The 22,885-nt window shown below is 39.4% G+C and overlaps 3 protein-coding genes and 1 long non-coding RNA gene across 6 annotated transcripts; 2 read left to right on the forward strand and 2 right to left on the reverse strand.

Moving 5' to 3' along the window:
- The first annotated feature begins 544 nt into the window (after nt 1-544).
- On the forward strand, nt 545-5,928 carry tmpob (thymopoietin b). The gene is made up of 6 exons (XM_004069527.5): nt 545-2,100; nt 2,215-2,332; nt 3,158-3,310; nt 3,404-3,513; nt 3,592-3,692; nt 4,066-5,928. Exons 1-6 carry the CDS (start codon nt 1,867-1,869, stop codon nt 4,448-4,450), a joined length of 1,101 nt encoding a protein of 366 aa, XP_004069575.1. The 5' UTR covers nt 545-1,866; the 3' UTR covers nt 4,451-5,928.
- Nucleotides 5,929-5,963: 35 nt separating this feature from the next.
- On the forward strand, nt 5,964-14,119 carry ldhbb (lactate dehydrogenase Bb). 3 transcript variants are annotated; one of them, XM_011475949.4, is made up of 8 exons: nt 5,964-6,222; nt 7,825-7,961; nt 8,305-8,422; nt 8,597-8,770; nt 8,841-9,014; nt 9,146-9,263; nt 11,367-11,490; nt 13,628-14,119. In XM_011475949.4, the coding sequence occupies exons 2-8, from the start codon at nt 7,833-7,835 to the stop codon at nt 13,793-13,795; spliced, it is 1,005 nt and encodes a 334-aa protein (XP_011474251.1). In that variant the 5' UTR covers nt 5,964-6,222; nt 7,825-7,832; the 3' UTR covers nt 13,796-14,119. The 3 variants fall into 3 exon arrangements, with proteins under 3 accessions (XP_011474251.1, XP_020559547.1, XP_004069577.1); XM_020703888.3 differs by having other exon boundaries at nt 6,170-6,263; XM_004069529.5 differs by lacking the exon at nt 5,964-6,222 and adding an exon at nt 7,357-7,533.
- Nucleotides 14,120-14,712: 593 nt separating this feature from the next.
- On the reverse strand, nt 14,713-16,148 carry LOC101173862 (uncharacterized). Its single transcript, XR_002873400.2, has 3 exons — nt 16,100-16,148; nt 15,954-16,013; nt 14,713-14,800 (listed from the first exon to the last, which is right to left on the reverse strand). It is a non-coding gene; the product is annotated as an uncharacterized LOC101173862 (long non-coding RNA).
- A 1,930-nt stretch (nt 16,149-18,078) lies between these two features.
- Nucleotides 18,079-22,681, reverse strand: golt1bb (golgi transport 1Bb). Its single transcript, XM_004069530.5, has 5 exons — nt 22,494-22,681; nt 21,771-21,862; nt 21,490-21,668; nt 21,316-21,397; nt 18,079-19,078 (listed from the first exon to the last, which is right to left on the reverse strand). Exons 1-5 carry the CDS (start codon nt 22,516-22,518, stop codon nt 19,040-19,042), a joined length of 417 nt encoding a protein of 138 aa, XP_004069578.1. The 5' UTR covers nt 22,519-22,681; the 3' UTR covers nt 18,079-19,039.
- Nucleotides 22,682-22,885: the final 204 nt, after the last annotated feature.

The raw sequence follows: 22,885 nt of genomic DNA on the forward strand, positions 1-22,885 counted from the left end.
TTTTAACAATAGGTAAAGTAAATGGCTCTTTTATTTTGACATCCCATAGCATAGAAGGCACTGATTTATCCATAAAAATTTAGAAAAAAGACACAAATCCTCATTTTGGGAAACCATGAAGTGAACTGTTAGAGAGCAACTGGAAAAGACAGCGGGTATGTCAAGCTTTCCAAGTTCAGCTGCCAGTACTGAGCAGGACTAAAAGATGAACCTTTGTGTTGACGTTGTCTCAAAAAATCTGGGAAACATCTCAGACACCATCAATACGACCAAATCGGTCCCTGTTTCTGAATTTTCAGCCTGTTTTGTCGATTTTTTTGCTACAGAACAACAACAGAGTTTAGTGGGTTGCTAAATCATAGACAGATAAAGTAATTCCTCTCCTTTCCCATTTGGTTTTATTTAATAGTTTATTTTACTAAAATTACAAGTTAAGAAAAATATATGTTCAAATTGAGAAATTACAGATTGGAAAACAGGATTTATGGAAGATTAATAATCCCAGATTACTTTCAATCATGATTGACAGCTGATGTAATGTGTTTATATTATTATTAGGTGTTTGCTTCAAGATATTATTATAATACAGGACTATTTGTTTACTTCAAAACTGATTAATGGAGACTTTAAGGTATTAAGGATTTATAGAAGTATAATTATTTTCTACCAATCATGCTTTACATCTGAGATGTAGTGTTTATGCAAATATCATGTGTTTACTTTAAGACATATAAATTCATCTGTATTATAGCCAAACATCTGCTCTTTGACATAAGTCATTTTTCTAAAAAGTGTTTTTATTTTTTGTAATGCAATTTTGTAACCCCAGATTTGTGAAATTTCAAAGGTAGATTCTTTCCCCTCCAGCAAAATTCTTGTGTCTTTTTAGGTTTAGTTTTATTAGTCTGTCAGTGAGTGATTATGTCCACATACTTTAAGATGTGACCACGTTTTATTACGTCACAGTTTTAAAAAGGCAACTTTGTTTTTATGAATGTGTTTAATTAGAATATGTGGTTATGCTGCCCCCTGCTGTCACAAAGCCATATTAACTGTCTGCGGCTCCAAACTTGACCGTTGCCACATTATGTAATATGAAACCTTCAATGCCATTGCATATATCAATAATATTTAGATTTTTTATTAAGACCTGAAAATATTTTTCTAAATTCGGCGAAATACACAAAATTTAGATTAAAACGGAACCTCCATGCGAACATCTTCGTTAAAGCGTGATTAAATAGAAATACTGTACTTTATTTCGTCGAGAATGCTTAATTAAAACTATGATGTCTTGTTTGGTTCGTTTAAAATTACAAAAACTGAAGATACTGCGCGTTTAATTGCCGGGATTTATGCAAAACGCTCCAGTTTCTTTGTGGCGGCTAACTGCCAGCGGTCCATTCATAGCTGTCCAATCAGTGTGGAGCTTACTGGCCTCCTCCGACCAATAACGGCTTGACTTCTTCCTTGCCCTGTCGCGACCGCCGACAGACAGAAGCAAGTGGACTGGTTTTAAGCTAAGCTAATTCAAGTCAAATTGCAGCCGCTTTGGGATTTTTTCCACCGACTTTAGTCTCCGTAAATGCATCGATATTTTTTCAAAAAAATCTAACATATCTTTTCGTATTTTGGGGTTTGGGCTAACGAGCGGAATTGCACGAATATTTGGGTAAACGGCTTCCGTGCTGCTAGCTAAGAGGCAGCGGATAGGCGCCACTTTCTGTTTGACAACAGCGTAATTCGCTCACGTTCCGGCTGTTGTTGTTTGTTGCGGCTTACTGAGCCACCTAGTTTCTATTAGCTGTTAGCAGCAATTAGATACGTTTTCATACGGAGTAAACGAAACTAAAAAAGCAAGTTAGCATGGCCGAATTTCACGAAAATCCGTCAGTTCTCACGAAAGAGAGACTGAAAAGCGAGCTTGCAGCAAACAATGTGCCGCTGCCGAGCGGAGACCACAAAAAAGAAGTGTACGTTCAGCTCTATAAGAAGAACCTGACCGCACAAAACAACAAGAAGAGTCTGCCTGCAGACACTTTTTCCAGCGACGAGGAGTTACCCACTCCCGTGGTGTCCAATAAAAGCCGCTCGGGAAAAGTCAGTTCTGATCATTGATTTCCTAGCTTGATTGAAATTGATTTAGCCGTCATTTTGGTTCGAGTTTGAACTAGTTTTTCCCTCGATGCATCGATATTATTTTTTCCTTTGCAGAAAGCAACAAAAAAGACGGATAAACCCCGCTTAGAGGACGTGGAGGTGACAGAGCTAACAGATGAAGATTTGAAACAGCAGCTGGCAAAGTATGGCGTGAACCCAGGACCCATTCTTGGTGAGATTAGCGCGTCTTAAAACTTTAAGACTAAGGTGTTTTTTCAAAATAATCATGTACCACCTAAAAATAATAATCCACACATTTTAAAATAATTGTATTAAACCTAAGTCTATAATTTAAATAAAAAATTACTTATTTTTATTTACAAATTAATGTTGTCATTCATCTTTGCTTTGAGGTTGATTAAAAAAAACGTCTTTAGCTCTTCTGCATCACTTTTTCTTTGGTTATCTGCGTGATTTCAACGCCCATTTGTAAGCAAGTTCTATCTGAGCTAAACCTGTAATGAAAGAAAACGGGCGTGGATCCTGTGTGTGTCTCTCTCTGCGCGCGTGACTGTGTGTGTGTTGAATCATGCCGTTTGTATGTGTAATGCAACGCTAAAATCAAGTTTACTCTGGCACGCTTTCTGACACAATCAAGTACTTTGTAAACTATTTCATTCAGTTGTTTATCTTTGGACATGGTTTACAAATCCACAAGTACTTAACTTTGTGAGGCGTGTTTTATTGAGGCTGCTCATAACTTCTGCGTTTTTTGTTTTTTAAATTGATAATAGCTGAGATCTCTCAGAAACATTTCTCATAACTTCTATGTGCATGTGAAACATTTAAATTTAGAGTTGATCTCACGATTTCCATGGAGTAATTTGTTTACACGTTTAAACATTTTCAGTGTTAATAGGTCATTGTGCAACTGAGACTGCATATAGCGGAACCTTTAGCTCTAGGTAGTCTTGATTCACATGTGTAAACTAGCATGAAACAGTCAAATTACAGTATATTTATTGGGTTTTTTTCCCACTTACGCTCGTCTTCTCAGCTACTACCCGTAAGGTGTATGAGGATAAGCTGCAGAAGCTTCGGGATGAGGTTGCAGATGAGGGTGAAGCTCCAGATGTTACAACGCTCCCAAAGGCAGACAGTAGCCAGAATGGCAACACAAATTCCGACCAGTACAGTGACAAAGAAGACGGTACACTCAAACTTAACCTTTCTGTCCAGGTCTTTTATGACAGAAAGCTTCACATTTGTTTTTTTGCCTTTTTATGGTTGTTTTTTCCTGCAGAGGAGACTGCTCCCCCTGAACCAGAGCAGGTCCCTGTGGTGGAGAAGCCTGTGAGGAGCAGAGGAAAAACTCCTGTCACCGGCAGGACCAGCAGCAGGCGGCAAGTAAAGGTAAGAGCCACTATTCTCTCTCCACGCTCCAAAAGAGTTGTGAGGTTTTGCATAAATTTATTTGCAATCCATTGGCAGGTTGTGGAGGAGATTTTAAACGAAGAAACCCCAAAAAAGACCAGCAAGAATGTGATTGAAGACATCCTTGCCAACGAGATAAGCACTCCAACAGGCATCAGGTAACCTTGTTTTTGTTTTTTAAGTCATCATGTTTGGTGTTGTTACCACATAGTGAAAAGATATTGGAAGGTGGCTAATACTTCTTTTGGAAATGTTGCTTCAATTCTAATCATAAAAATATGGTCCACGGACAAGCTAAGTTGGCGCGTGCAGATAATTAGGAGAGAGAAGTCATTTCAGTCATGAAAATTTCTTAATCAAACAACCTTTAGTGTGAAAAAATCTGTTTTAATAGATTGCAATGGAGGCCTTTGTTCCCCTGGGTTTTTATCACAGTTATTTCACAGCATTTTAAAAAACTAAAGAAAAAGTTCATTCCTGGTCCATTTACCATTTAAAAAAATTTATATATATATATTGTTTGTCCTTCAGTGCAACCTGCAGACGCCCAATCAAAGGAGCAGCTGGTCGACCATTAAAACCAAGTGAGTACTGGCTGGATGAATCCCGTGTACAGCGCAGCATCAGCACTGAGACCCGCACATACTCCGAGACCGTCTCCCGACCCATCGCCTCCGTTCCCTCAAGCAAAGCACCGGTCCGGCGAGGCTTTCTGTCCCTTTTGCTCAAGCTCCTCCTCCTTGCCGTGGTGGTGGGTTCACTCTACTACGTCTACCAGAACCTGGATTCTGATCAGGTTCGCACCCTCAGAGGCCTCCTGGACAGCGTGATTGTCCCAGTCCAAGGCGCCGTGGAGACTGCCGCCACCTACCTGGGCATTGGCAGCAGCGGTGCCACAGAGGGCGCCGGCAAGTAAAGACCCTCAGCCGCTCGTCGTCGTGTCCACATCCTCCTCCCTGCCTCAGAGCACCACAACTTAAGCAGCAAACTTTGCAGACCTCTTCTTTTTCCTACAAGTTTGGACAAAGGACAAAAATGTAATTGGATTAATGAACTTTCTTTTAATTTTTTATTTTTCTTGCCAGACTCAAGCGTTCCTCCCACCACAAGAGGGAGGTGTACTCCAGCAGTAGCTTTTGGATAACACTGTTCTGTGGCAGTCAAAAGAGACTAATTTTAATGGTTTTAATATGTGAATCGTTTGTGTCTTTGTGTGTTTTAACTCTTCCACGTAGAAAATGAGTGCGGTGTGGAGAGGCCACTCGAACCATGCATGGTGGTAGTTTTGACAGTCATACTGTAGTTTTTATCTCGCGCTCTGTGCTAGGTGTTTTTCTGACGGTGAAGTGCCTGGACACTCGTTAGCACTTAGTGCCCTCCCATGTTCCTGTTTTCTCGCACAACGCTGCATTTCTACTCCCACTGCCCCTCCCATGTTCTGTATGAGTTCTATACACTTTTGCTTTGTAGCTGTAGTGTAGTGGGTCATTTCTGTCTATGGTGCTCAGGTTCTGATTTGTTGATGGGGAGGGGCATGTTGTAATCAGGTCACAGCATGAAAAAGATTATGTTAAACTTTTTTTTTCTTCTTTATTCTTGTGGCTGATTTGTTCATATTCGCACAACGTGACCCAAACTACAGGTAATTTTAGTTTACTAAGAAGTCAAAAACATAAATTTCTCAACATAAAATCTTTAATGGCAAAATAAAAATGAAGTATTATGTCATGTATTTGACAAAGATTCCACAAGGAAAGTAAAATTGCAGTGTTTTTATAATAGTTTTCTTTATTTCCATTCATAACATTTGCCTATTTGCTTTTACGTATGCTAGGGTTTAGGTATCTGCTGTGCTTCTCATTTAGGTTTTCAGTTTTTATCTTTTGTAAGATTTCTGATCCTTCGGTCCTCCATATTGGACTGGCGGTTGCACTGCACCCACATAGCCCACTTCATGTATGTGCAGACATTAAAAAGCTCCAAAGAAGACAGAATCCAGACCATTTAAGTGAAATTAATTGATTCTTGTCAATAAAGTTCTGCCTTTGAATACAAAAAGGCATTGTAGTTTTAGCAGATGGAGCTGCGTAACCTGCCGGAAGCAAGGAGGATTCAGCAGAGGTGATGTTGGGCTGCAACCATTTTTGAGGGGGTTTTGTTTCTATTTTGATATTTTTCTAAAGCTGTGTGCTCAACTTTTTGTATCATGTTTTAAAGGTAACATTTGGAAGCAATAGGTAATACTCGCAGGATTACACCATCATTTCACCTGAACCATTTTGTTATTCGGCAGCTCCAACAAATGACAAGGGTTATGTGGGTAAGGATTCTGAATCTGTTTATTTATGAAATTATAGCCTGTGTATCATGAAATAAAATTGGTTGTTACCGAAACCTTTCTTTCAAAACCCCTGTGTTTTTTTTATCAGCTTTCCTCTTAGGTTTTTTTCCACGTTCTTTGAGGGTAAATGGTTGAGTGTCAGTGTGACGAGCACCGACAGTGCCTCATTGGAGAGTCCGTATGAGACTTCATGGGATGGAGAGGCTTACTTAATTAAATCCATAGGCTGTAAGCTGACAGGACAACAGGAAGAGGAGCGCACAGACAGCGGCACGCCAACCGCGCACCCTGCAGCTTTGGAGAAAGGGCAAACCACTCTTAAAGCCGCCCCAGCTTGACGACAACAGGTGAACGGTTTTTATGTTGTCTATATAGAGGTATCAGACAGGTTAGTTCAAAATGAAACCTCTGGTTTCCATCTATTATGTTTTTGACTGAAGTGACAACCTTTATTTAAAACAAAAAAAGTTCACTTGTTTTCTTGTAACAAAAAAACAAGCTCAGGCCTGCATTGCATTCACCGGGTTTCATTCTATTCAGTGTTTGTGCTTGTTTGGAGGTTCTCCACAGATGTGCATGGAAGCCACATTTTACTTGAGGCATCTGCAAATTGAAACGAAAGCAGAACCGTTTTTGTGCAGGCACTAACACAAAAGCCTCTGTCTGACTGAAAGGATTTTTCTGCATTTCTACAAGAAATGACATCTGAGTATGGTGACATAATTTAACTGAAAATGTATTTATTTTATGTTTTAATTTAGAAAAGAGGTGTTTATCTGACATTAACACTGGTATATCTGTAATATGACTGTTTTTGATGTTAGTAAAGTTAGGTTTAACATGTTTCACCTTAGTAGTGTTTTTCCACAGAATGTTTATATTGTGATGCCCATCTTAATTATTAATATTATTTCACATTAGTGGATCTTTCTATCTATTTTATATGTGCCTAGTATTTTTCTGCAGCACATCTTATATTATAGGAAATATTTGGTTCTTTAGATATTAAAGGTTCTGCAGTTGTTTTTATTTATTTATTTATTTTTGTGGAGAACCTTAGGAAAACAACAGTTCCTTCGAAAATGCCATGCTTTTGTCTACGTGCTTTAAGCGTGGCGCACTAACTGTTGATAATCCAATTTTTTCAAGAGGTAGTGGATGGAGTCCAAATATGGAAAGTACTTTCTTATTGTGAACAGCACTTTTACTTTTTTTTTTTAATTTTTATTTTTTTTTTATTTACAACACATCATTATTTCCAAACATGTATTTGTTGGATGATGTGATAGAGTTTGCTGTTACCTGCAGAAGCAGACTTGTGATGCAGGTGCAGCAGATGGGAGCAGCCTTAAGAGCTTAGAGTAACCCTTTAAACAGCCAGCTAGACCAGTATGACATCCGATTACGGTGCTCTGTCCTCTCTTCGGGGAGGAGTGCAGCGCAGCCTACCAGCTCACAGCTCCCATGTCTGGCCCTGCAGTCACATGAGCTGCTGCAGCTGACCGGATACCTGCCTGAACAGTAACAGTGGGAGGGGTGGTGCTGTCAGTACAGAGGGTACGTCGTTCTGTGGGGAACACCTTCGCTCTCCTTTTTGCCTGCCATGCTGATCACATGGTGGTATTTTTACCTTGCAGCCCGGAGCTTCGCCGATCAAAGCAAGTATTGCTGGTGTTTCAGTCTGTCTGGTTGCTTGTCATTTCAAGGTGAACTCTGCAGAGTGATCGTGTGGGTGATGGAGTTCATTTAGTGGTATTTTTAATTGCTGTTATAGGCTTAGACATGCAATGATGAGGTTAAAAAAAAGTGGGTGATTTTGGATCCAACTACACACCGAAATGCTGCAATATTCACAAAGTTTGAGCATGCATCCTTGCAGGCTGAGAGGCTGTGTGGAGGACAGATCGCCAGTCTCCTGTGTGAATTGTGTTCTTCTTTGTGCCCTTCAGCGCTGAAAATGGCATCAATCCTGCAGAAGTTGATCACTCCCCTGTTTAGCGGTCCTCCTGAACCCCCAAGGAATAAAGTGACAGTCGTGGGCGTGGGTCAGGTTGGCATGGCCTGTGCAGTCAGCATCCTGCTCAAGGTGAGAGTCCGAGCAGTTCATGCCTTTGCACAGATTACCCTGCTGCTGTCACAGCATGGGGTAAAACCCATGATCCTTCTGGACAGACACCAGATTACAGACGTTTTGGCATCAGTTCCTGATCTTATCCTCTGCTTTATGCAAAGGAAGATACACGTAACTGAGATAATTAAAGGGAAGACATACTGATTTTCTGCAGCAGCACTTCAGCTTCGGCTTGATTTCTTGTTACGTTTGTTCCTTCTGACCCCACTATACAAATCTGGTCAAGCCTGCAGTGTTTTTCAATCATGAAAGCTCTTTGTAATTTTGAATGTGGTGTGCAACTTGGCATCTGATGCAGGAGCTGGCGGACGAGCTGGCCCTGGTGGATGTGGTGGAGGACAAGCTGAAAGGGGAGATGATGGACCTGCAGCACGGAAGTCTCTTTCTTAAAACCCCCAAAATAGTAGCAAGCAAAGGTGAGATGTTACCTCAAAAAGGATGAAAATGAGAAACTGACGGGATTGTAATTGCTTTTCCTCAAAATGAAAATGTACTCAACTCTCCTAGTGTTTAAGATGAGAAATTTGTGAGAATCCAAACTGTAAAATACCTCAACTTTATTTATTACTTTTGTCTTTTGGATTTCTCAGACTACTCAGTCACAGCAAATTCCCGGATTGTGGTGGTGACCGCTGGAGTCCGTCAGCAGGAAGGGGAGAGCCGGCTGAACCTCGTTCAGAGAAACGTCAACATCTTTAAACACATTGTTCCCCAGATTGTTAGATACAGCCCCGACTGCACCATTATTGTCGTTTCCAACCCAGGTGCGTTGTTTCCCCATCGCCCAAAGATGTGTACCTGTGATGACGTGCTGGTAAAATGTCTTTCCAATAGTCGACGTTCTGACCTATGTGACCTGGAAGCTGAGTGGCCTTCCCAAGCACCGCGTCATTGGAAGTGGCACCAACCTAGACTCCGCCCGCTTCCGCTTTCTGATGGCCGACAAGCTTGGGATCCATGCCAGCAGCTTCAATGGATGGATCCTGGGAGAGCATGGAGACACCAGTGGTGAAGATTTATGACTCTCTCAACAGCCTATAAGCAAGGCCAAGAAGAGTTTTCCAGAAACTGATGTGAAACTGATACTCGTGCAGCCGTACAGTCATTGAATTATTTTTTTTCTCCTTGATGTGTGCCAGTGCCTGTGTGGAGTGGAACAAATGTGGCTGGAGTCAACCTGCAGACATTAAATCCAGAAATTGGCACTGACTGTGACAAAGAGAACTGGCAAGAGACCCACAAGATGGTGGTGAACAGGTAGAGTCAATTTAGAGCTTCTATTTTATTTTATTTTATTTATACGAGTCATTTCGTGATTCTGCATTATTTATCCTAAGCTTGACCAATTTATGTTTAAATGCAGGATGTTTCTTTAATGTATATGTTGTTGCTTCACTCTTTAGCTTCAACTTGTTAATAAAGGAGACAATTTGTGTCAGATCAGGAAGAGTTTTTAATTTTCTCCGGGATACGTTTTGTTCTTTTCTGCCATGAACAATTTTACTGCTTCCAAAGCTCATAATAATGAACATAGTGACGTCCCATTCTGTTCAGTAAAAAAGTAAGAATCTTCCTGTTCTTCCAGAAAAGTCCTGTGTTTATCTTTATACTCTGAATTAAGCCATTTAGACCATGAGGGTAACAGTCTGCACGCACATGAAATGTTTATCTATGTGTTCCGGCATTGGTTGTAACCTGTGCAATTGGCCGTCACGTATGTGTCGGGAGCAAAACACACACACTGCCAAATCACTTTTATTATTATTTATTTTTAATACCCTCTGATGGTTTAAGTGTGGTTTAAGAGGGAAAAAAATAATGAAATGAGGCACAGTATACAGAAAATATGATGAGACGTAAAGAGCCGCACGCTCATTGGCCAAGAGCCGCATGCGGCTCAAGAGCCGTGTGTTCGCCACCCCTGTTTTAGGGCATGGGTGCCCAAAGTAGGGCCCGTGGGCCAAATTTGACCCACCAATGGTTGTCTTTCGGCCCACCAAGTCGTGCTTGTAGAGGCAGCGGAGTGTTTAGTTAAAATCCCTTAACCTTTCCCATTCATTCATGGAGCGACAACGGCAGTAGCAAACAGATAAGAGGCATTTTAAACAAATATGGGAGGAGGATTATTTTTCTCCAGGAATCTCTTCTCAGGCTGTTTGTCTTTTTTGTCCGGGGCTGTACTTGAAGAGTACAAAATACGCCGCCACTACGAGGCTAAACACGCAGTTTTATCCAAACACAAAGGTGAGGCGCAAAAGACAAATTCTAGGGAGTTCCAATCTAAACTTCTTTCACAGCAAGCCACCCTTGATGCCCTCGGCAGCACAGGACAGCGCCACACCGGCTAGCTACGAAAGTTCAGCATTAATTACAGAGAGTGGGAGATCGAGAGAGATTCAAAGAAAAATGTTACTAACTTTTTAGTGTCACTAATGTGTGTTACTTTGAAAAGTACCAAATACAAATAAATAAACTAAACTATATTCTTTATTCTCTGCTTTTATTTCATGACATGGAAAAAATGATTGTCTTTGGCCCACGGACCGGGATCACATTTAGATTTTGGCCCTTTTTAGGGAAAAAGTTTGGTCAGCCCTGTTTTAGGGTTTACCCCAAATTCTACTGGTCTTATTCACAATCCAAGTTCTATATCAAATCATCAAGCTAATAAAATAATAACGTTTTAAAGATTTGGCATGCAAACAGCATGTTGAAAAAGCAAAAACAGCATTGAAATATTTCTCAAAGTTTCTTTAGTGAATTATAAAGGATTTGAAAGTGTCTTATTGAACTGGAAGTCTGTTATAGCTAGTAATGGGGATTCTTGAAAAAATGTGACAAAAATGAACTGTTTTCAAATTAAATTCAAGTCTTTTCCTGGTTCAAGTCGAGTGGGTTAAGTTTTCTATCATCCACCCAGCACCACATTTTTTTTATGTTCTGTGTGAATATTTCAAGGCAGGACTTAAATCCAGAGAGAGTAAACTCAAAACAGCTCAGAGAATTTTTAAAAAAAGGTTTCACTGTAATCCAAGAAACCTGGAAGATTCTTCAGGAAACTGAGTGAGAACATGCTCTGAGGAGGAAAACATCTATTTGTATTATAAGCTTTGTTAAAATGCTCACTGCTGTTTTCAAGTTGAGAATTAACTTACCTGTGACAAGTAAAATGTATATTTCTTTGAGTTTACTCTGCTTCTGATTGAGATCAAAATAGGAAACATAAACAGCGTTCAATAAACTTTCTTTGAAGTCTATTTTTAAAGATAACACTTATTACTTTAAAATATTTTTGTATTTTTATGTTACATTCAAAATCAAAAACTGAAGTGGTTTTAAAAGCTGTATTTGGTCTCTCAGTGCCTACGAGGTGATCCGGCTGAAGGGTTACACCAACTGGGCCATCGGTCTGAGCGTGGCTGACCTGATAGAGAGCCTGATGAAGAACTTGAACAGGATCCATCCTGTCTCCACCATGGTGAAGGTAAACTGAGATCACATGAACACTCTCTCGCTCCTTCAGTGGGAGCTCACAGCGTAACAAACTCCCGTTTGTTCATCATTAGGAAGCCGGTCACAGCTTTTACATTACTGGCTTTAATTTCAAATTCCTGGGGGGAAAAACGCTTTTAAATAAGGTTTCTTCTTTCTTCTTACATACATACAGAGAAAAAAGGGGGTTAGCATATCATCATGTCGTGTTCTGTTCTCTGCATTAATCTCAGGCTTCTATGAGCAAAAAATCTTTTTTTTTGTTCTCAAGATATGCTGCTTGGAAAGACGTCTATGTACAGATTATTCCAGGATTCTGTTTTCAAGAAACAGAATCAAAACATAAAAGAGAAGATTGAGATTCAATTAGAATGGATTGTCTTAGATGGTTGAAACACCATTTATGTCCAAATATTTCTGGAAAAGGCAAAGCATCAGAACTCCAGAGACTTTTCTCCTTTTTTATTTTCCAGTTTTCTTTCAGGTCATGACAAAAGACAGAAATCTCATTTAGAGTGTATGTAGAGTACACACTGCTAAACAAGGGTAAGCTGTGTGTCAATGTGGGGAAAACACATAAACAAGAAAATGGCTGCAACAGTTAAACACTACACAATCAATTTGATTAAAATTTAAAGTTCATAATTACACTGCAAAATGAGATAGCCTAAAAATAAGAAAGATCACTGATCTTAAGAAGAAAAAACACTAAAAAGATGTAGAATTATCTGTTGATGCAGCAAGTCATTTGAATATAACAAGAAATCTAGAAACAAGGAGTTCCACACAAGTCTACAAAAAGGAAAAACAAGCTAAAAATTTAATCGTCAGATGGAATTACTTTATATGGATTATGTAATGAGTGGAAATGATTAATTTTATAACAAAATGTGAACAAAAAAAAGCATGTAATCTTAGTATAATGTGGTCCATCTGAATAAATCCTTATTTAAACTAAATCTAAAACTAGCACTTATTCCTAGATCATCAATCTAATTTTATGGTTCCAAAATAAGGACAATGACTACCAGTCTAACTTGTCTACAATAGAACTTTAAAATAACTAATTCTAATAACTAAATACTTAAAAATGAACCAAAAATGACAGTGCAACTTGAGTTTTTGAATATAGTTTTACTATCATCAATATTATGGAGCCAAAGGCTTTGGACTTGTAATCAAGAATTCTCTACTGTGCTGAATTAGAGAAAAGCTGGGAAAGGTGGAGAACAAAGATAAGTTACAACAATTTAAACCAAGACAAATAAGAGTGAGTGTCCAAAAACAAGGTTTGAAATCTATGCTATTATGACAGTTTGCAGTGTAAACATTCAGTGGATACTGATTTGCCTCCAAATCTGACCTGACAGTTTGAAACCCTGACTTTTCTGAAGTCATTTATGGAGCAAACAGAATCTGAAGTGACTCAAAACCCTTTTTTCATTTCTTTTTTTTTTTACATTGTCTTAGCAGCTCAGTAAGAGGAGCTAAAAACGTGACGCTCGAGGGGACGGGATTATTTTCACAGTTTCTCTTGGCCCCTCTCTGCTGACAACAGTGTCAGGACCGTGATGAAAGCTGGCTGCTTTAGTGTGTAGCTCGGTAAAGGGTAAATGGCGTACACATGTACAGTGCTTTTCCACCTTCCTCGAAGGCCCAAAGCGCTTTACAGTCCCATTCACACATATTCACACACCGATGGCGCCAACCTTCCCCCAGAGGCAAGGTGGGGTTCAGTCTTGCCCAACGACACTGACACATGGGCAGGCAAGGTGGGAATCGATCAGAGGTCGACCGCTCTACTGCATCACGGTAGTTTTGCCAGTAAACCAAATGCCATAAGTATGACACTTTAGTGAATTCAATGAAAATTAAAATTGGATTTTAAATTTAAGGTTTTTGACTTTATTTTCTCAAGTTCAACTCTTGCAATTTCCTGTAACAATGCCACATATTTGATGAATTTTAGTACAAAGTGATTTGTATTTAACTCGCAAACATTTGAAGGCCATTGGACAATTTTTACTGTATAAAATGTTTCCCGGTAACTTAATGAGAAAAAGTGACTTTTCTTCTGATTCACATGACTCAGTGTTTCCCCCGCTGCCTACCTGCTTCTGCATCAACAGGGTATGTATGGGATCAGTGAGGAGGTCTACCTGAGTCTACCTTGCGTGTTGAATGGAGGGGGCGTGGCCAGCGTGATCAACATGACTCTAACGGACGACGAGGTGGCCCAGCTCCAGGCCAGTGCAAACACTCTGTGGGACATCCAAAAAGACCTGCAGGACATCTAACTGACCACCAGAGGGACGCTTCTACTTGTTCTTTTTTTTCAGCATCGCCACAATGCAACCACCAAACATCCGATCATCTTTCACCCCCTCACCCGCATCCCTCCTGTAGATCGATGATGTTGGGACTTTAATCCCATCTTGGTTTAGGTGTAGACATCAGTTTGCTGCTTTTTTTTTCTCCTTTTTTTCAAGGATGGGCATAAATGACAGGAAGTGGGTGATAAGCTCTGGCTCATTTTAATTACGTCTGTCCAGCTCTGCAAAAGAATCAGTTCTACTGGCAGTTTAAGCAAAAATGTCACAATAAAATAAAAATGAAACCCACCGTGTCAAAACTCTGTTTTCCTTGATTGTGTCAATCACCGGATGGTGCAAATGAGTCAAGGATAATTGTTGCTCGGAGGTGTCTTTTTTTTTTTCCCCACCTTTTTCTATTTTTTCCTACTTTGTCACCCCAGGGGTGCCTAAATCTAGGCCTCGAGGGCCGCCCCACTGCCTGTTTTCCAGAGGTCCTCTCTGATCTGCTGCTGATTACCTGGCTCAGGTGTGTTTAGCCAATAAGAAGCTTCAATGGGAGCTTGGTTGGAAAACGTCTAGGACACCGGCCCTCCAGGCCTGGATTTGGGCAACCATAATTAGAAGAACACGTTTTTACAATGTACTTTCTACTCTAGATCTTTATTATTTTTCAAGTATGACAAAAAATATACAAAACAGAGTATTCCAACTATAATGTGGGGGGGGGGGGGGCGTCAACTTTGGAATGACGTTCATCACAACTTGTTCCTTTTGATATCTTCCTGTTGTTTGCTGTGACCCCATTTCTGTCCACCTGGGGAGGGGAGGGGAGGGGGGGGGGAAGATAAGTTCAGGTGTCACTTTAAAAGATGTTGACATTGATGACTTTTCCAGACTTGCCTTCTTCCATAGCTCGCCGCAGAAGCCCCAGAAACATGACCGAGGGTAAGAATGATCCCCGTTCATCACTGATCTGCTTGAAGTTTACTAAAAAAAAAGAGCAAAAATACCTGAAAGCAAGCAAAGAGCACCCAGAAAGAGACTTCCATCCATCGTCTGCGTCTGTTCCTGCTTCTTCCTGTGCAGGCTCACAGGAGTTGCTGGAGCCTATTCCACCCACTTCAGGGCGAAGGGGCGCCACACCCTGAACAGCTCGCCAATCATTCGCAAGGTGAAATGTGACGTGGAATATTTAAGATGAAGCCGGACTTTTTCACATCAGCTGCAACATAATAAACCCATCTGAAGACTGACTGCTGAAATCAATGTTTTCAGCCTGATGCATGAACAACTTGCATGAACAAAAAGGGTTCCACGTGATTTATGGTTATATTTTTGAAAAGTTACAAAAACAAAATAATTGTAGATTTTATGAGATTGTATGATAATACTGGACTTTAGCCTGATGTGTATTGACATAAATGATATTGAAAATAAAGTGCATAAAACAGAAAAGTAGTGATAAAATCTTAATTTGCAATTTAAAACTGTTGTTGTGAAATCTAAATGGTCACTATAGAAAGACAGGATGAATTGTTCATCCTGACCATAGTGATTTTGTTCCTAATTTCAATAGCCATGTTTACTTGTATGTGCTCGCCTATGTGCATTTATTCCCTTTTGTGTAGAAGAACAGAAAAAGAATGGCTGTGAGATGCATAAAAAAGTTAAACATTTAAAAAAAACACACTCAAAGAAAAATCTGCTCACTCTGCTGACAAACTGTTACTTTTGTAAAACTGATTTTGGAAAAAAACTTTTAATAATTGAATGATTTGATCTGCAACGATTTTATGCTCTTTATAATACTGAGCACCCACTATATCTCCTCATTTTCTTTAGAAAGAAAAAAAAACAAAAAAATGCAAAGTGCAAAAGCTGTAAAAAAAAAAAAATGTACAAAGAGCAAAGTCTCCATAGGGTAATCTTGTTTTTGTTTTTTTTTAACAAACCAAATGATCATCCTGCTCTGACCAACAGATCTAAACACGTCTTTGGGTATCCTAGACTTAATATCACAATTTATAGAGACAGGAAATAAACTTGATAAAAATTACGAGCAGTGCTGAGAATTTACTTAACCTTATAAATAGTTCTAATAAATATTACATCTATTAGCTGGGAAAAAATGAAGACAAACCTGAGCGTGAGATGCCTCTCTCTTCTCTGCTGCTATGTTCCAACAGAGAGCGGTGTCCCTCTGCATCAACATAGAACAGCATTTATTTTAGCTTTAAAACAAAGCAGCCTAAAATGAGTTTTCTGCTCCTATGATCATGCTCTTACGTGCTCCTTTCAGGTATAAAATTGCCTGAGGAGTCCAGTTTCTTCTCTGGAAAAAGCGAACGGAAAGATTTGGTTAAATTTGGAAGCAAGAAATACAAAAACATAAAAAAATGAATTAATTAAAAATAAAAGATTGCCCTCACCTGTGGGGCAGTCCAACACTGAGATACCAAAGTCACCACAAGCAGAGTTACCGTTAGAGACATCGTTGAATTCTACAAATACAACAGACCACAATTCATCTTTTAATGTCTTCAAACAGACCAACACAGAAACAGAACAAATGCACCAAAATGTTCTAATAAAAGCTCTGAGAGACATCAGGGTTTTTATAACATTTTAATGGGAAACTGTTTCCTCTAAACGACAGAATTGGATTAGACTAGACTAGAATGGAACAGAAGCTTTTTGATCACACAAAGGAGAAAACCTTGTTACCATTGTTCTATCAAAAACAGCAGCTAGATAAGAAATAACAGTAAAAATAGACTTAAATAAATAACAACTATTAAATAAATAATAACAATAATTATTGTCCAGTGTCTATGAGGCGTTCTATAGCTAACAGAAAGATCTGTCAGCTATAGATTTCTTTTAAAAAAAAAACATTGTTCCGATCATTTTGAGGTTTTTATGAATTATTTCACCTCACACAACTGCATTATTATAATTTTGGCAAAAATACTAATACTAAGAGTGTCTTACCGTTTTGTCAGTGGTTCAGACTTGTGTAGATGCCAGGTCAGTTCACAGCCTGTGTCATCACGCGCGTGTCATTTATAAAGCCTCAGTGCTGTAAAGTAGTTGAGTTCCTTCACACCTTAGACCATGACAGAGTGACAGGTGCTGCTGTAGCCGTCGCTGCACATCAATCATAGGCGCCAGCGGCAGAAGTTTCAACTTTTACCCGATTCATAAGCAGCGACGTCTTCAGAGAGATCACCTCAGAATGACTATGCCACTGAGCTTTTATCAATGAGTGTCATGTTATGACAGCGCGTGAGTGGGTGTGTGGGTGCAGACACCTCCATGAGGCCGGAGTGTGGGCATCCTTGTGATGATGGCTCCAGAAAAAGCTGCATGACCCCGTGACTCATATTTTTAATCTTCAATTTACCATTTGATAGTTTTTTCTCAAAGCTGGAGAACATGAAACTCCAAACAGAATGGTGAGTTTGCTGTTTCAGGTTCCCCAGCCAGGACTTGAACTGGGTCCTTTTTTGCTGTGAGGCAAGAGCGCTGACCACTACGCCAAAAATGAATCATACATTTTTTTATTTAGAAAACAAAAGTTGATTTTATTCTTTTTTTGTTTTCTGTTGTTCCACATATTAAAGTGTTTTGGGGGTTTTCTGCCGATCCTTGACTGATAGAAATGTTCCCTGCAGATTTCAGATGAAGATTTCTTCTGCTTTCCACCCGGTTTCACAGAGAACAGAGAAACATCAACAGCTGAGTTTCTGAGCAGGAAAACATGAACTGCATCCACTGCTGCATTGTTTAAAAAAAAAAAAGTTATTTACTACAGAAAAATGTCCCTGCTGTCATTCAAAGTCAAAAACACAAAATCTGTGGATTTATGACAAACCCATCCATTTTCCCAAATACACTAGATCCCTTTTGGGATCACAAGGCTATCCCTGCTACTGTTGAAAGGGATGGTACACTGAACAGGTTGCCAGTCTGTTGCAGGGCTGAACTTGCTCACACACTACCATTCACACCCTTAAAAAAATAAAAAAAAGGCAACTAAATAAAAATAAAAAGCAAATTCAGAAAAAACAAAAACTTTATTTTCACCAGTCAAGCTGTGAAGCTTTGAACCGAACCTGCAACCTTTTGATCGGAGGTCGATCGCTCCACTACAGCCACCCAAGGCGTTCAAGCACCTTTGGAGGAATTGTGGCCAATTAAACTGGGTTACCAGGGCGGTGAAGCTGAAAATAACTGTTGCAAAGTCATTCTCACAAACAGCAAACTTGTTGGTTCTTTAGTCCATGTTTATTGTAAATATATAACATTGTAGCAAGATATATAGCTAAAAAAAAAAGAACAAAAGTCATGGTGAGTCTCCTGTAACATCGCCGTCTGCGTTGGCAGTTTTTTTAAACCCAACTCAACGCCAACTATGAAAGACATGTTATAACTGACACAAAACAGACTTTGAAACCTAAACTTTTTTTCAAAGGTCAACAATAGAAAAGATTTACCTGTAATAGTCTTTTTGAAAATGTAACAAATACTTTTTTTTGTTTTAGCCACTAGAAACATTAAGTACAAATTTGAAAAGACATATTTACGCACATCCATTGTAACATTACAACCATAAAGGCATCGGTGTAACTTTAGGTGTTGCACATCAGTGCAGCCGTGGAGGATTTTGCTCCTTATTTTGAAAACTTCCTTCTGTCAGAATCAAGAGATCAATTCACTGGAAAAGCAAAAAATATCAGAGTATTTGATTTTTAAAAAAAAACACATTTTCTCATATGCACTTTAAAAAAGTATGTTAAACTTATCCAAAACGTTTTTTACAAACAGGTCAAGTTTCATTCAGATGCTTTCTTAAATGTATTTAAATGATTCATTTTTTTAGTTACAGTAAAAAAAAAAAAAAACACTGTCCAGATCTCAGTCTGGAGAGGACGATGCTGTCGACAGAACATGATCTTCTGATTTGGTCCAGTGGTCCCAGGAATTCAGTTCATAAATATCACACATAAAAGATTTTTTTTAAAAATCAAAAGAGAAAACATAAACAATCATCTCCTGTCTGATGGCATTCAGACAGAAAAATCCCCAGGATGTCAGTGGAGCCTCCAAGCTTCCATTTGTGGCTTTTTCGGGGAATTTGTGACGTGTCACTGACCCAAACACAGTCACTGTCAGGAGTGTTGATCAGTAACCAAATCTGTCCTTAGCAGCAGAAACCGCTCCAAGTTATACCATCGTGTTGCTCTCACCGATTTTGTCCACCAGCTGAAACAGAGCAAAAGAAAAATCATTTTAAATAAACGAAACTCCACTTAAATAAAAAGTAAGTTTCTAACACCAGAGTTCTTCTGGAAAATATCTAGGTAGTCGGGTTTTTTCATCTTCCAGTGAAGTATTTGAGTCATCCAGGCTAAATTGAGTCCACTAACAAGATCGTTTAAAAATACATGTTCAATTAGTAAGCATAAATAAAGGACATAAATGTGTAAGAATAAACTTAGTTTGATCTAAAATCCTGCATTAGTGTCTTCCTTAAATCATCTGTAACCTTTTCTAGCTCCCTAAAAAAATATCTTGGTTTTAAGTTTGGGATGTTGCACCTTTGAAAACATTACGCTAACCTACACAGTAACTATTTCATCACATACCTACACACACACACTAGGGTTGTGCCGATGGACGATATCATCGTCCATCGTGATGGGTGACTGACATCCCGATGGAGAGACCACCATCGTGATGCCACGCCCCCGCCACGTTGCGCGTCAACACCATAAGCCGCGGTTACATGTACAAAATATCTTGATGGGATCAATGGTCGGATTAGAATCCAACCGTGTACATGGGCCCAGAAAAATGTTTTCAGAATATAAAAACGTTCACTAAGGTCACAATTTCGGTCGGAATAAATCATTCGCACATGCGCAGTATTCGCACATGCGCAGTTTGAAAACCGGAAGGGGATACAACTTCCGCCGAGCGGCTTTTTTTCCAAACTTTATTGAATGTAACAATTCAATACAAAACGATAACAGCACCGAGCGGCTATATATATTGACATGTAAGCTCGGTAAAATACGAGACGATCTTCTAAGCGTGCTTTTAATAATGTTACGGTTATTATCAAACACCTGTTCGCTCATCATTTGAATTTTAATCCGTGTGGTCAGTGCTTTTTCTGAACGGAGCCAGGATTAGCAGTATGCTAACACGGGCTAACAACATTAGCTTTGGGTGGCGCTGCACGTAAACGTGAAAGAATAACATCAGCCTTTATTTAGTCGGGACACGACTGGAAACACAAATCCGCGTGATTGTTTGAATGTTTTCTAAGGACTGAGCGACATTTCTGCTTTGAAGCTCAAACCGCTGTGTGTGCTGACGATCCGAGCTGTGCTCAGACACACTTTTAGACCCGGTTCTGAGTTCGGTTGCTTGTACCCCTAGAGCTGCGGGACGGATCGCAGTCTTAAATCTCCCACACATACCGCTCATGTACCCCCCCCCCCCCTTCCCATCAAACACAAAGCTTTAAGTCTGCGCTCCGCCGGTACACTTCACTAATTAAGTGCGGGAGCGACTACACTTCTTTTCTATCTTGCTTGTTACTTTTTTTGTTAAAGTCACTTCCCTCAGTTTATACTGGATCATCGCGGATTAACCATTAGTTGGGAAATAAAATGAAAAAAGCAAAATAACGAATAGCAGTTATATAAGAACGAAAAATGTAAAAATACCCCCCCCCCTCCCCCCGCCGATGTCATCGTCCATCCCGATGGTTGACAGCAAACATCGTCAACGGCCAAATTAGGGGACATCGCCCAACCCTAACACACACCCACCCACAATGCCCCCCCCCCACACACACACACACACACACAAACGTTTTTGTTACATTTTTTCATTTTTCCCCATGTTTTGTTTAAAGATCTAGTTAAATGAAAATGGTGTTTGGGGTGTTCTTAACTTGTTATTGTAGCATTTTTCTCATGGTGGAGGGCAAATATTAAGAAAAAATTAAGCTTAAAATTCCTGGGTCGGACACAAAATCCCTGCTCCAATCCATTCTGATGTATCCACTTGCAGACAAATAGATCCATGTACGTCTAAGTCTTCCTCGTCTGAGCTGGCATCTGGCTCAAAACTGCACGGCTGAATAGCTCCAATTTTTGTTACACAAGTAACAAAATTAATGTTAGATTGGGGGAGTGACGGGCTGCAAGTTGGCGAGAGAGCACGTAAACAGATAGTTTAGCAATAGGTGACGGGAAGGGGGGGCAGAGTTGCTCCACACCAACAATTCTGTCCACAACTTAAAGGCGAATTTCTAATATACTACTAGTGCTCTGCAAAAACTATGTCCTCGATAATGACAAAATTAATTTTTTGGCTAAATATGGCATAATCATAATTAAAAGAACACTGGGAACGCTTAAACACTAGATCAGAAGATGATTTGAGTGGGTCTTTATGCTTTTGGAGCTTGAGGCTCATTGACTTACTGCACTAATCCCTGGTAAACGGAGCAAAGATCCGAGGACAGGAACCCGTCTTATAAATCCGACCGCCACTGGGAAGAAGCCCCTAATAACAGAGAAAAGGAGAAAAGTGAGACTTACTTAAGTAACACAAATTCTAACGATGATAAAACAGTGTTTCCATCTTTTTCAGGTTACCTAAACAAAAGGAAGAAACCGTAAATTTCTAGGATAACTCCGATGATGGGCCAGCCAATCAGAACCACAAGGACTCCACCAAGGAAGAAACTGGTGGCTTTTACTTTGTGTCTCTGGAAGAAGAATCTGAAGGTGCGCTCCAGGCCGATGACAAACGACAGGCCTGAGACAAACAGGATCTGCATTGGGACACAGAAGGCTTAAGGCTGAACAGTTTTTTGTTTTAATCCAATGGAGTTAAAAAATTATAAATAAGTAAGTGTTGCAGCTGTATGACTCACGTTGCCAATAGCAAGGAGCGCTTTATCGAAGAACAGCACCATTCCAAAGAAGAGGAAAAACACCCCAAAGCCCGTCAGCCCCATTCCAATTTCTGTTGAGTTTCATTGACAAAAAAAGCTATGATCATGGCCATAAGAGAGTTTATGAACTTAGAGAAAAGGAGACAAAACGAAAATGTGAATGCCTGAACCAAAAATTTGAAATAAAATTATAGTTTAAACGTTTAAATCAAATAATCAACTTATACACTTTCAATTCCTAGAAAATCATTTAAACGGCACACAGATTATACAAAGAATGAAAATGTCATTATACGTGCTTAAACCTCTCCTGGAAGGTGGAGATTTTATGCCCCAAATGGAGGCACTTTAATATCTTGAAGCACAATTTTGCTTATAAAAAATAAATTTAATTAAAATCTCAATCAATCCAAGTCAAAAATGGTCAAGTGCGTTTAGGAACTCCCTACTGAAGACAGAAAGATAGAATTCTTGAAACTTAGTTAGTGGAAGTTTTGTATTAATTTTTTTAAATAGCATACAGTGTAATAAAAGCTGTTCTTTCTTTTTGAATAAAAACCCTGTTTGGAAAAACATGTCTACAGTGACGTACATTTATTTCCATCCAATCACGTTAAAGCTGTTAGCTTCATACATCTACTAGCTAAACCAGATTTGATGTCCCCATGATAAACAGCGGCAAAAAACAGAAATAGTTCTTACTTTGTGAATCCGTGAGGGAGATCATATTGACAGCTGCTTTGAAATAAATCTGCTGACACGACGTTGAAAACACCGTTCACTTACAAACTAACAGAATAAGAAAATACCAGAAAAACTGATGCCAAATAGGCAGCTGTGGCACCGGCGGAAGCTGCGCTAGCGGTACGGTGTACGACGCTACGTCAACTGAAGCCACGTCGGCACGCAATCCATCAAGGATCGTCTATAAAATGAGTCGTTACACTGATCATTACTTGGATCATTTTAGATTTAGGCAGTTTAACACACATTTTTGCAATATTTTTAACTTTTTTAGCTATATTTCCTATTTACCACTATTTGTGTGTAAACAACATTGGTCAAAAAAGCTGCATGTTTAGTATAAGTATTGC

The sequence above is a fragment of the Oryzias latipes genome, chromosome 6 (genome assembly GCF_053564925.1).
Source record: "Oryzias latipes strain Hd-rR chromosome 6, Olatipes_Hd-rR_3.1".
In the NCBI taxonomy this organism is placed as follows: domain Eukaryota; kingdom Metazoa; phylum Chordata; class Actinopteri; order Beloniformes; family Adrianichthyidae; genus Oryzias; species Oryzias latipes.